General features: G+C 38.1%; 1 protein-coding gene across 4 annotated transcripts in view; it reads right to left on the bottom strand.

Moving 5' to 3' along the window:
• The window catches only part of MAK (male germ cell associated kinase), a 68409-nt gene that overhangs the window by 45939 nt on the left and 7775 nt on the right, over nt 1-14695 (bottom strand). For all 4 annotated transcript variants that reach the window (XM_082413301.1, XM_082413300.1, XM_082413302.1 and 1 more), the window contains 4 exons: nt 9908-10237; nt 3598-3652; nt 2455-2576; nt 488-567 (listed from right to left, as the gene is read on the bottom strand). In XM_082413301.1, coding sequence (XP_082269427.1) covers nt 488-567; nt 2455-2576; nt 3598-3652; nt 9908-10008 — 358 coding nt within the window. In that variant the 5' untranslated portion in view covers nt 10009-10237. The remainder of the gene's footprint in view (nt 1-487; nt 568-2454; nt 2577-3597; nt 3653-9907; nt 10238-14695) is intronic.

Consider the following 14695-nt stretch of genomic DNA (forward strand, 5'->3'; position numbering starts at 1 on the left):
AAATTAAGATTACATAAATAAATGCATAAAAATAATTTCTCCAAATATAGAAACAACTAAATGTAAATACTAAGGAAAACTAGAAAATACCATAGCACAGGTGCTTTAAACTATTTAAGTGTTAATAATTGATCATGATAGATCAAAGCATTCCAATCTTTTCCAAAAGAGGGACCTTTTTTTTTTTTTCCATTTTCATGGTAAAATTAGGTGGAATGAGGTAGCAGGATGGGGTTATGATGACTGAGACTAAATGCTGATGATCAAACTGTAAAAAATTCTGCTGTAGAGGAAGATAGTTACAGATTACAGAAATTCTATTTTATATAGAATTACTGAAATTCTAAATTTTTAAAATAAAACTGTCAGTTAGTAGGCACATACTCCAAACTTGTAGTTATCCAATATAATATTATTTAACAGTTTATATACAATTCCTATGCATGACCGTGACAATAATCTAAAGAGGCAGGGCAATGAAACCTACCATGTTTATGGATAAATGCCAGCCCTTGCAATATTTGATACATAATATTTCTGATGACTGACTCAGGGAACAACTTGTTTCTGTGAAGAAATGAACAAATAAACAGTTATGTAATTCAATTTGTAAAAAGAATTGTGTACACTAAAGGTACAGTTATAGTATCAGAGCAAAGGTTTTGTATATTGGTCTTCAGTTGACATGGAAAAGAAATTTACTTGAATAAAAAAGGCTTGTAAATTAATCCTCAAAAACAATATTTCAGGAAGTTAAGCTACCAAAAACAAAGTGTAAAAATACCACTAACCTCAAATAGCCCTTTACCATGTACAGTTGTTAATGGTTTAATTTATACTTTTGACATTGAATAATATTCTAAACAATATCACTTTAATTTCCTTTTAATTTAGAAATCCAGAATTGAATCATGAAATTCCAAAGTTGAGTGTTTTTAATGTTCATTTGCAATTGCATTCACCACTTCCACTTATATATATATTTAAAATCATATGAAAGTATAATATTTCATGTATTTACATGTACTTAATTTTTTCTTCAAAATTATATCTCAATATACCATGCATATGTTTATCATTTCATATATTTTAAAGAGCATAAATTATTATTAGAAGCCAAGAAGATTACCCATAATCCCACCACCTGATAAGGAAACTATTTTGATTTTTCAGTATTCTAATCCAGCCCTAATCCATCTGTGTGTATAACTTTTATATTAGGTGTCAATGTTACATAAATACAACTTTGGTTTCTGTTTTTTATTCACTTATAAGCACTCTTATAATCTTCATAATTATCATTTTTAATGGCTACAAAATAATTACATCAGTATTATACACTGTAATTACCAACCTATTCTCCCATTGATAGTTATTTATTTTAAATAGTTCAAAGAGATAAGTGAAGCTTGCTATAGTCATTTAACAGAACATACTAGCTATGGTAACTATGAAGATTATGTATCAGCATTAAAAAATGCCTATAAGTGAATAAATCAAACAGAAAAATGTATCACCACTAAAATTACAACTACATAGAAAATATGCATGTCTGTATACAGGAGCTAGAAAGAACTCTAGAAAAATAAACACTGATTTGAGAGGTAGACTATCCTTTACTTTTATTTTAACTGCTATTAATGTCATAATGATATCAGCCTGAAACATAATAGGCATTCAATACAGTAAGTATTTTTTGAAAGAAGGAAAAATATGATTAAAGAAAAATTCACTGACCATCCTTAGACCTTGAGAGAGAGAGAGAGAGAGAGTGTGTGTTTAAGAAATAGAGAGAGAGAAATCAACATCATTCTACTGGGAAATTCATTTCCTATTTTAGGCTCTTTTGCTGAACAATTCTGGCTTTAAAAACAGCCAAAATGGACATTAAACTCCCAGATGTGACCAGCAGCTACCACCAAAATGTTATCCTCTCCAAGCTGATGGCAGATGACTGAACTCTCCTTCTTTAGAGATTCTGTTCGTATGTTTAAAAATTAAAATGAGAATTTCCTTGGGATTGGTAACACATTTTTATCATTCACTTAAGCATTCTAATAAACAAGTGTATTAGATCCTTTCTTAAAAGCAACTTCATTCTTTCCTCCATTCCTTCATTAACCTTTTGCAAGATGTTTGGGAGAGTAAGAAAGACAATTTTCTCAATTTTGCCCCAGGCCAGCTTTATTATTGAGTATTAAACTATAGATAGATTTTTGTTTCAAAAAGTATAGATAGATAGTGTGCTTATATGAAATATTTACCTTGACTTTTAAGATATTACCACGGAAAAATGATGGTTCTTCAACGTTAGATATTATCCTTTGATAAAGATAACTAAAGCTACTTCATGGACTGATAAATCTGTACATTGCCAAGTGTGACATAATGAAGGGATCCAAGGGACTCGTGGAGGAGACAATAAGGAAAAAATTAGTTTTCAAAAAGACATACCTGTCTTTCATTAATTGATAGAGGTTTTCTTTCATATATTCAAATATAAAATAAAGATGGTCATTTTCTCTGATAACTTCTTTCAGTTTAATCACATTGGCATGATTAAGTTTCTTCAGAGACTGCAATAGAGCAAATGAGCATTAAAATTCTTAAAGCAAAGTTATACAAGTTGGCACAATCTCATCAATGCTAGGATGATAAGTACCTTCAGTAATTTTCCATTTCTTCTAAATTCATTAAATTTTTAATATCTATAAAAATTTCCATGTCTAAAAACATCTAGAACATCTATTTAAGTAAGCAGTGGGCTCCCCTGGTGGCACAGTGGTTAAGAACCCACCTGCCAATGCAGGGGACACCGGTTCAAGCCCTGGTCCGGGAAGATCCCACATGCTGCGGAGCAACGAAGCCCGTGTGCCACAACTACTGAGGCTGCGCTCTAGAGCCCGCGATCCACAACTACTGAAGCCCACGTGCCTAGAGCCCGTGCTCCACAACAAGAGAAGCCACCGCAATGAGAAGCTCACGCGCACCACAACGAAGAGTAGCCCCCGCTCACCACAACTAGAGAAAGCCCGCGTGCAGCAACAAAGACCCAATACAGCCAAAAATAAATAAATTGAATAAATAAATTAAAAAAAAATATAAAGTAAGCAGTAATTGTCTAAGTAACGAATATAAGTGCAAAAATAAACCAGGTCAACAATAGCTACAAAACATTTCAGTCTGTCACTTTTTTTTTCTTGGTCATTAAATAGGTTTAATTTTTTCTGACTTAACTATGGAATGCCATGCAAAAGTCTCCAAAAATTTATCCAAGTTATGCAACATAAAATATAAAGAAATGGTATGTGGTAATTTAAAAAATTATCTTTCCTTTGACAATATGGATTAAAATGCTCTTTTAAAAGTGAGAGTATACTTTTAAATATGAGGGTATAGTTACTTTCTGTTCTCCACTGACATTCTGATGAGAAATGAGAAATTAGGAACATAAAGAAAAACATAAGAAATATAATTATCTTTGGTCTGCTTCCCGCAGAGAACGGAACCATCTCCTTAGCTACCATCCTCAGAAATGAGACACGTGTGAGGTGGAGCTAAGGCCTTCTGGGGTTCTTTTCATTTCTGGGATTTTACCTTAACTTCTCTCAAGTTCATACATTCATCCCAAGAATAGAACTTTCTCTTCATTCTGCGATAAAAGAAGAAAAGTTTAGTGTGTAGGGACCGGGGATTTGAAGACACAATTTACACCATTGGCTTTCTTACCCTATAATTAGTTCACTGTGGGCAAGCTGTGATATCTCTCTTCCTTCCTCCTTAAAAGGAGATCATCTCCCTTCTGTGTATCTCAAGGCCATTTGGTGCAGGTTCATGACTGTGTCACTTCTTGGACAAATTGCCTAATGACTTCTCTGTGCTGCAAACTGCTTAGCTATAAAGTAGAAACTACTGCATAAGAAAAGCCTATTGTAGACTGCTTAGTTCAGCACTCAGTAAATACTATTGTAGATGTCCTTATTTTTACCGGTATCTGTGGTCAGCTACTATAAGGTATGAAGGGCATCACTACTATTATCTCTAATATCCTTAGTGAATCAGAATTTCAGTTATACTCATTCAGGTGCTAGAAATTTATGAAGGAGCTTGAAGAAATTGAGGGCTTAACCAACTTACCAAAAGATACGTTTCAGTACTATAGATTTATAAATGTCTTGCTAAAATGATAAAAGTAAATCTAGCACAGTGCTCAATTTGAGACAAAATAGAAGTCAATTCAAATATAGTATAAAAGTATTTTAGTAAATTGATCAAATCCATGCAAAACTATACATATAATCTCTATTACTCTTAAAAAGTAATTATAGAATTTTTAATCCAGTGTTTTAGAGGCTAGTTAATATATCCAAGTTCCTTTTCAAAATTTAGTACAAATTGAAATTTTATTCTTCTTAAAAGTCTGGGGCTTCCCTGGTGGCGCAGTGGTTGAGAATCTGCCTGCCAGTGCAGGGGATACGGGTTCGAGCCCTGGTCTGGGAAGATCCCACGTGCCGCGGAGCGACTGGGCCCGTGAGCCACGACTACTGAGCCTGCGCGTCTGGAGCCTGTGCTCCGCAACAAGAGAGGCCGCGACAGTGAGAGGCCCGTGCACCGCGATGAAGAGCGGCCCCCGCTTGCCGCAACTAGAGAAAGCCCTCGCACAGAAACTAAGACCCAACACAGCAAAAATTAATTAATTAATTAATTAAATAAATAAAAATTTATAAAAAAAAAGTCTGTACTAGCTGCATCTACATATACTAATATGCTACTTTCTTTTCAGCAATTACTAGTTATCAATACTACCCTAAGGTAATGCATGTATCTATATGCAGCAAATACAGAAGTTTCCTTGCAAAACAATTATCCCGATTTCTAAAGAAATTAATTATAAAAAATTAAACCAGTTTGTTAGAATTCCTTTTAGATTCCCTGCCATCTTCTCTTTCATTTATTGATTCATCCAACACCTACACGCCAGGGTGATGAAATCAGAGATGGTTACCCTGATGCTTCCCATCTCACAGGAAATAGACTTTAGTTAACACAAAACAGACATACAAATGAGCTTTCAGGATCATGAGATGAATTGGCCAGGCCCCAGGCCTTTTTGATGAGGCAGTATTTCAGATGAGACCTGAAAGACAGAAGGTGCCAGCATGTGAAGGCTGAAAAAAAGATTCAGCCAGACAGAAACAGCTAGAAAGAGCTGGGCTGGTTAGAGGAAATGAGAGAGACCACCTCAGGCCGATCCTTGTTTCTTCAATGCCCGGAGCTGATTTTCATGGCTGTGAGGTCGCCGTTCCTGCTCTGCTTTTTCTCCCGTAGCACTTTACCCACCTTCTTACATACCATAGAGTTTACTTTTATGTTTAGTCCTCTCCGCTCTCCTCACATGCAAGCTCCTTGAGGACACCTCCACATGCCTGCTCAGTTTCTGGCACATAGTAAGTGCTCAATCAATGTTTACTAAATGGATGGATCGATTTCGATACCCACAGCTGGGCTCCTGAGGAACTGTCCCACAAACGGGAGATCCTCAGGAATGGAATGGCCTCTCAGGTCCTTAAAGGGCAGAGAGCTTAATAATATTTGTTGATTTAATGAGGTGTGGGGATCTTACCAACACCCCCTAGAATGAATTCTGTTACAGATTGTTTTTGGAGATGGCAGCAGATACCACAAGGTTTCTTACCAGTGACCTAAATTAAATTTCCCAAGGGAAAAACTCTCTTGCTTCTAGGCCTTCATACATATTATTCTTACAGCTTGGAATATTCTTCCCCTCCTCTTGATAATTTTTGTCATTCTCGAGATCTCATTTTATGGGGGAAGCCTTCCAAGATACCTCTCCAGCGCTGCTTCTCTGTGCTCCCATAGGCCCCGGTATCCCCCCATTATAGGACTTATCATATTTTGTGTTGTAACTTTTCTAATTTGTTGGTCTATTTATAACTCATCTATCCCATCCCCATTTGTCCCGAGCACCAAGTGTAATCAGAGCTTAACAATTACGTGTTGAATGAATTTTTAAACTTTTTGCAAGCCTTCCAAATGACTCCTCCTCTTCTCTTTCATTTTTACTCTGTCTTTAATTAGGGTAGGAACACTGTCCGGCACATAGTAGTTACTGAATGTGGCAGACACTATGACTTGTCTATCCAAGAGCCACTTCTCTTCTTTATTAACATAGATCAGCTTTAACCCAGGGATACAAAATGGCCACCTAAATACTCAGTTTCCCAGCTTCTCTTATTGCTACATGAGCCACGTGACACACTCCTGGCCACTGAGGAGTAACCAGAAGTCTTCTGGAGAGGGGTGGGGGAAAGCTTTTGCTTTCCTAATTAGAAGAAAGTACAGCAGCTGACTGACAGTAACGGTAACTGCTTCAGCTCTTATTTCTTCTTACTTGGAACTCATACTCAAGGCCTAGACTGCTACAGCTATTTTTTAAAATTTATTTTATTCAAGTATGGTTGATTTACAATGTTGTGTTAATTTCTGCTGCACAGCCAAGTGATTCAGTTATATATCTATATATATTCTTTTTCATATTCTTTTCCATTATGGTTTATTACAGGATATTGAATATAGTTCCTTGTGCTGTATAGTAGGATCTTGTTTATCCATTCTGTATATGTTTTCATCTATCTGCTAATCCCAAACTCCAAGTTCATCCCTCCCCCACCCCCTCCCCCTTGGCAACCACAAGTCTGTTCTCTATGTCTGTGAGTCTGTTTCTGTTTCCTAGATAAGTTCATTTGTGTCATATTTTAGGTTCCACATATAAGCGATATCATACGATATTTGTCTTTCTCTTTCTGACTTATTTCACTTAGTATGATAATCTCTAGGTCCATCCATGTTGCTGCAAATGGCATTATTTCATTCTTTTTTATGGCTGAGTAGTATTCCATTGCATATATATACCACATCTTCTTTATCTATTCATCTGTCGATGGACATTTAGGTTGCTTCCATGTCTTGGCTATTGTAAATAGTGCTGCTATGAATGCAGGGGTGCATGTATCTTTTTGAATTATAGGTTTGTCTGGGTATATGCCCAGGAGTGGGATTGCTGGATCATATGGTAACTCTATTTTTAGTTTTTTGAGGAACCTCCATACTTTCTCCATAGTGGCTGCACCAATTTACATTACCACCAACAAGGTAGGCGGGTTCCCTGTTCTCCACACCCTCTCTTACTACAGCTATTTTTTGAAGACATAAGAACCTAGGTCTGTGATAACAGCATTGAGACCAGGTATGAGCCCTGGGCTGCCTACCTCAAAACATTTCACAATGTGAAACAAATAAATCCCTATTTGATTTACTTTTGGTTAGTTTTTTTTATTTCATACACCGAAAGCATTCCTAAATTATACACGTATGACTTCTTCTCAGCATTCAGTCTATTTGACTTGTTAAAGTATTTGACCTCTCACTTCTTTCAAGGTCTTACCCAGCTCTATGCAGATGAGGCCCAATTCCCCATTTTATGAAACTGAAGACTGAAACAAACACATGATCTTGCCACACAGAAGGAATAATGAACATTTTGTTATAGAAAACAAACCAACGGTAATAACCTTAAATGATACCACGAGACCCAACCCTCATTCTCATTTTCTTACCCCCTCTCCCCGGAAGCCACAGCTTTCACGAAGTTTATGTAAATCTTTACAGTCCTTTTAAAGATATTTTTACATATAAATTTATTTATGTGTAATGAAGTATTTATTTGTGTGAATTTACATAATTCCTTAACCCACAAATAAGGATGATTTCTTCTCATTTTGGCTAATACTTACACCTCATTTATTATTTTTTTCTCTTATTGCCTCAGTTAGGGTCTCCAGTTCAATCTTGATCAGTAGGGGATATAGCAGGCATTCTGGTCTTAAAACCAACTTTACAAGAAGTACCTGTAATATTTCACCTTTCAGGTCAGGGAAGTTTCTTCTTATTCCTATTTTTCATTTCAGTTATTGTACATTGTACATTTACTTATTTGATAATAATGGCTATTTAACAATATTTTATAAAAGTATTTTCTTATATATGTAAAGTTTTAGATCATGATAGTGTAAAGTTTTTAACATTTGATAAACATTTGTTAAAGAATGTAACTTTTAGATGATCATCATTTAGTTGATGTTGTAATCAGTTTCCAAGACTCGTTCTGGTGGAAGCCAACTGCCATGTCATGAGGACACTCAAGTGACTGTCTGTAGAGCCCCATATAGAGAGAAATTGAGGCCTCTTTTTGTCCTTATAAAAAAAGGAAATTTGGACACAGAGATAGGCATCGAGGGAAGTTGATGTGGTGAAGAATACAGAGAGAAAATACCATGAATAAGCCAAGGAGAAAGGCCTACAATAGATCCTGTTCTCTCAGCCCCCAGAAGGAACCAACCCTGCTGACACCTTGATTTTAGACTTCTAGCCTCCAAAACTGTCTCAATAAATCTCTGCTGTTTAAGCCACCCAGTCTGTGGCTTAAACTTTGCTACAGAAGCCGAATATGAGCCAAATGATGTTCTAAATTCCTATGCTGAAGTCCTAACCTCCCAGTACCTCAGGGTGTATTTGGAAGTAGCCCTTAACGAGGTGATTCAGGTTAAATGAGGTCTTTAGGGTGGGTCCTAATCTGATATGACTGGTGTCCTTATAAGAAGAGATGAGGGGCTTCCCTGGTGGCGCAGTGGTTGAGAATCTGCCTGCCAATGCAGGGGACACGGGTTCGAGCCCTGGTCTGGAAGGATCCCACATGCCACAGAGCAACTAGGCCCGTGAGCCACAACTACTGAGCCTGTGCGTCTGGAGCCTGTGCTCCGCAACAAGAGAGGCCGTGACAGTGAGAGGCCCGCGAGAGGCCGTGACAGTGAGAGGCCCGCGCACCACGATGAAGAGTGGCCCCCACTTGCCACAACTAGAGAAAGCCCTCGCACAGAAACGAAGACCCAACACAGCCATAAATAAATAAATAAATAAAATTTTTAAAAAAAAAGAAGAGATGAGGACACAGACATGCGCAGAGAGACGATCATGTGAAGACATGGGGAGAAGAGAGCCATCTACAAGCCAAGGAGAGAGGTCTTACATGAACCAACCATGTTAGCTGACACCTTGATCTCTGACTTCTAGCCTCCAGAACTGTGAGGAAGTAAATACATTGTTTAAATCAGCCAGTCTGTGGTACTTCGTTATAGCACCCCCAGCAGACTGATACAGTGAACCACCTTGGGCATGGATGCTCCAGCCCTGGTTCAGCCTGCAGATGACTGTGACCTTGGCCCACCTCTGACTGCCACCTCATGGGAGACCTGTAGCCTGAACCACAGCTGAGCTACTCCTAAATTCCTGACTCACAGAAACTGTGAATTAATAAATGTTTGTTCTTGTCTTAAATCATTAAGCTTTGGGGTAATTTTTTTTACATATGATAGATAACAAATACAGTGGATTAAAGAAATAAGTTAATAATAATTAATTCTATTTAATTGGTAAGGTCGGGAAAATTCCGTATGCCACTCAGAACTCAGTTTGATACTATGAATACCATCTGATTTTGAGACCTATTGTTTCAAAGAAACAATAAGCTCTACTCTGTACTCAACTTTAAGTTCCAAAATTACCTTCAGTTTCAGTTCAGATGTATCATGCATAAAAAGCAGAGCCCTTGTATTTTTTGATTTGTCCATGTTAGCTGGACAAATCAGAAAATTAACATATGTGGGGATCAGCTGAACTCCTTCTTTGGCAATGTTTTCTCCAGAATGGCATTCCATATTAGCCTGACAAGCATGGGGTCTAAACCAGACTTCTCTCTGTACTTGTATATAGTCTCAAGCAAGCAAAGGAAAAGAAAGATCGGCAAACTTGGCAGTGTTGCCCATGGTACCTTTTGATGGCTACCAGCTCCCCTGATTCGATACTCTTGCCCATCAGCACACTCCCATAAGTGCCGTCCCCCAGCTGTCTCATGGTTGTGTATCGGTTCATCTTGGAAAAATAATGCAGCACAAGTTGTTGACCGAAATGACTTCCTTGTTGAATATAATTATAAATGCTTCTTTATTTTTGTTCGTTTTTGCCCTTAGACTGTTGTTGCTACACTGGTGACAGGTTTGTCATCATTAAACACAGGCTCTTCCCCAAGATTATGTAGGTTCATAAGATATAGCAATAAGGAATCTGGCAAGGAAACAGTGCTTCCATTCTTATGAACACCCTGTAAAAAAAAAACAAAACAAGAATAAAAGGGATTTTCATTAAAGAACCTCTTCCAAAAATTTACTGGTAACCTAGGAAAATTATAAATACCAATGTGTTAAGCATGTGTCAGTAAATCAATTGTGCGATGCGAATGATGTTCACCTATAAAAGACTGATGGTACTCACTGGTGAATGCTTCATTTACACGGTACCATGTTACTTATCCCATGAACGTTCAATAAATACTGGCTTAATGATTTGCATGATTGCTTTTTTACTGACTATATAATATAATCTATATTAGTCCAAATCAGATTTTGGGAAGTCAGACGCTCTACTATGCCCATTCTTTGAATCAATGTTTGCATCATATTTAATTTGGACCATAATCCCTTATGTGAAACTCCTGGGCCAGACGTATTTGGAATCCAGGAATTTGCATATTTTAGAAAAGTAATATGGTACGTAACACCTCCCAAGCAGCATCTTAATGTGCCCATAGAAAAATGTATGAAAAGTACACTAAGTAAAATAAATGAAGACCATAAATGGCCTCGCGTCATTTGGGTCACGTTTTGTTGCAGATGAATTTGCACAGATTAATTTTTTTAAATAAATTTATTTATTTATTTTTTTGTTTTTATTTTTGGCTGTGTTGGGTCTTCGTTGCCATACTGGGCTTTCTCTAGTTGCTGCGAGCGGGGGCTACTCTTCGTTGCGGTGCGCGGACTTCTCATTGCTGTGGCTTCTCTTGTTGCGGAGCACAGGCTCTGGGCGAGCGGGCTTCAGTAGTTGTGGCATGCGGGCTCGGTAGTTATGGCTTGCAGGCTCTAGAGCGCAGGCTCAGTAGTTGTGGCTCACAGGCTTAGTTGCTCCGCGGCCTGTGGGATCTTCCCGGGCCAGGGAGTAAACCCATGTCCCCTGCATTGGCAAGCGGATTCTTAACCACCGTGCCACCAGGGAAGACCCAGATTAATTTTTAAAAATTCATCTTTCAGAGCTTTGTGGGTTTCAAAACTACAGAAAAGGGATTGTGGATCTGTATATATTTGAAGGGTACAGGTTTCTATAGGTTCTGATTTTATAACTATGATTAAAGAAAACACACAAAGCACATAAAGCCTTAGTGTCTACCTCATTACAACAGCGTTCAATAATTTCCTCCCATTGTTCTGTCTTCGTTCTGCATTCAAGGAACAATTTCTCATTTCATACCTGTTTATCATTCTTATGTTGCTTTAAAAAATCTCTATCATTCTGTTACAAGGCTGTATGCTTAGTTACAAAGTGTAACAACATATTTGGCACTATCAAATAGTTTTTAAAATGCCTTTTACAGGGACTTCCCTGGTGGCACAGTGGTTAAGAATCCACCTGCCAATGCAGGGGACACAGGTTTGAGCCCTGGTCCGGGAAGATCCCATATGCTGTGGACCAACTAAGCCCGTGCACCACAACTACTGAGCTTGTGCTCTAGAGCCCATGAGCCACAACTACTGAGCCTGCATGCCAAAACTACTGAGCCCGTGAGCCACAACTACTGAAGCCTGTGTGCCTAGAGCCCGTGCTCCGTAACAAGAGAAGCCACCGCAATGAGAAGCCTGTGCACCGCAACGAAGAGCAGCCCCCGCTTGCCGCAACTTGAGAAAGCCTGTGCGCAGCAACGAAAACCCAATGCAGCCAAAAATAAATAAATAAATAATAAATTTGAAAAAAAAATAAAATAAAATGCCTTTTACAGGGAATTCCCTGGTGGTCCAGTGGTTAGGACTACATGCTTTCACTGCCAGGGGCCCGAGTTTGATCCCTGGTTGGGGATTAAGATCCCACAAGCCATGCAGTGTGGCCAAAAAATAAAATGCCTTTTATAATCTGGTGCTTCATTCAAAGATTATTTTGCTTTCACTGTAGCACGATCTCCATGAAATAAAATCATAAAAATTGCTTCTCTATTAGATGCAGAAATTTAGGAGTGACAAGAATATGTTGTAGTTGTCAAAGTACCTAAGGCTTTCAAAAATAGGCTTTCAGAGGAAACATGGCAGAGAAGTGAGCTAAACCTACGTTGTTTCCTTTATACAGGAACATATTTGTCCACAGGAAACTTTGGAAGAAGCTGTGGGGCTTTTAAATAACAGGGAGTGTGTGTTAATTTGTCATTTATTTTACTTCATATAGGTAATAACCACTTCAAAGGCACATGAGAGGTAGTTTAGGCCATGCTAACTCTGTGGCCAGGATCTTGAAAAAGAGATCACAATAGTAAATTCCAGTTCTATTTAGTGGCTCCTTCATTTTTCTCAGCTTAAATCTGAGCAAATGGTCTTAACACTTGCCAGCAAATGGTTCCCCATTTGCCTGAAAATGAAGTTCTTTGGTAAGTGGTCATTACATTATACATAGATACAGATTCTCAATATTAAGGCATTAATATAGAGAAAGGTAACACCCCCTGCCCCCTCACCTATTTCCTGACCAAAACGTGTATTTGCTTTTCTTCATTTTTCCTTTATCTGGATAAGGAAATATAATTCTGAAAGCTGCTTGGGGGTTTGTTTTGTACCCTGTGCTATAAGTAAACAAAACACGGACTATGAAGTGTATTTCTTCTGATCACTTGGAATCTTATTAAATCAGTATTTTGCATTTTATTATCAGCATGTTAAATTGTTTTTATTTCTTTCTTTCTTTCTTTTTTTTTTTTTGCTGCACCGGGCAGCTTGTGGGATCTTAGTTCATCAATCAGGGATTGAACCCCATTCACCGCAGTGAAAGCACCGAGTCCTAACCACTGAACCGCCAGGGAATCCCTAAATTGCTTGACATTCTTTTCTAGCTTTTCTATTTAAGGTGACATACTTATCTCTTTTAAGGAAATGTGCTTTCTAGAGGTTTACTGATTCTTTCTGGTTAAGTAACAATACAGAGAATAAATTTGTCCAAAAGGCCATGGTGTTTATCATATCAGGAAAATTATACAATAAAAACACAGAGGGATTAAATGACCTATGAGCAATCAGAGAATCAATGACAGAGTCAGTCTAACAGTTGCATTAGCCTGAAGCTGTTTGGTTTTTTAGTGCAGTCCCCAACTGCTAAACAACCCATTCTTGCCAGCTTTTACAATCACTGGTGCAGCTAAAGGAACCACCCCTCTTCACTGCCAAACCCTGTAGAATCTACCCCGCGATGAAAGCTGCCCACCCCCTCTGCCCCCTAAAGATTCCTAACTGCTATAAACAACCGGGGAAGTGCACAGGGTTCTCCCCACCCTGACTACACCCTGGGGCTACATCTGTCTCGTCCTGATACCTGGAAGGACTTAGTGAAAAATTATAGGCCAGAAACAGTGACGGGAAAGAGTGTGAGATGGGGGGAGAAGGGAGTCTTCCTGGAGTTCCTTAAGAAAATTATTATTTTTACCCAACCCCCCAAAATTATTTAATTAAGAATTTTAATGGGATAAATAGCATCTTCTTTTCTTTGCAAATCTGCTGCATATGCAACAAATTATTTTCATGTTAACACCTCACTGAGAACAGGCATTGAGGGTCTGAGAGGTAGGCAGTTATGTAGGCACTTCTGGAAAAGGACAAATGGCTTGAGAAGGGAGTGAAAGAGGGAGCGGCCCAGATGGGGAGAGAAGTTCAGAGGTAAGAGGTGCCAGAAACATGGAAACTTTCCCTTGCAGCGGCTCAACAGCCTGCAAAAGTGGAATTAGCTGCTTCTTTCTGGTCCACTATTAAGACCATCAGCCCACCATCATCAGTACTATTAGCACAACAGACCATTCAGTCATTGACTCCTTTCTGCATTGTCCTGGAAGCCCAACCTGTTTTGGAGTGGCTATTGTAGAAACTGCACTCCAAGCCTAACCAATCATCTTCCAAATAAACACTGGAAACGCAAAGTTTGTTTCAAGTGCTTTAGCATAGGATACTTATATTCAGGGAAAAATAAGTAAGGGACACAGCCATTTCCCAGTTTCTTTCGTTTGAGGGGTGAAGATTATGGATATGTCATAAATTTTAAAAAGCTCTGACTTGTGGCTCTCAGAGAATTGGGCCAGTTTACTAACCTTTAAGTAACACAAGTTTACATACTATGCTCCCAAACAAAACTTTAAAAAGGCCTCTTTTGAGTCATGTTAAATACAAAATAAACAGCTCTCCAGGGTGAGAAGCTGACAATTTCAGCTGTCCCCTTATCCCCCTAAAAATATAAGGATAATGGCCTAATGGCATAGATATATAAAGGTAAAGGATTTTTTTTTTTTGTAATCATTACTCCCATGTACCTACTCACTGATAGCATATAAACAACTATTTTTATCAGTGTAGAATAGGAAGGTCCTAAACAGATTACTAGTCAAAAAGCAGTATATGTAACTTAAAAGACAGACTGCCTATGGGTCCCCAGTTCACACCCAATAATATTTCTCTGTAAGTTACATATATTCTTCTCTGTGGACCTT

This window comes from Balaenoptera physalus, assembly GCF_965194825.1.
Source record: "Balaenoptera physalus genome assembly, chromosome: 11".
NCBI classification, from domain to species: domain Eukaryota; kingdom Metazoa; phylum Chordata; class Mammalia; order Artiodactyla; family Balaenopteridae; genus Balaenoptera; species Balaenoptera physalus.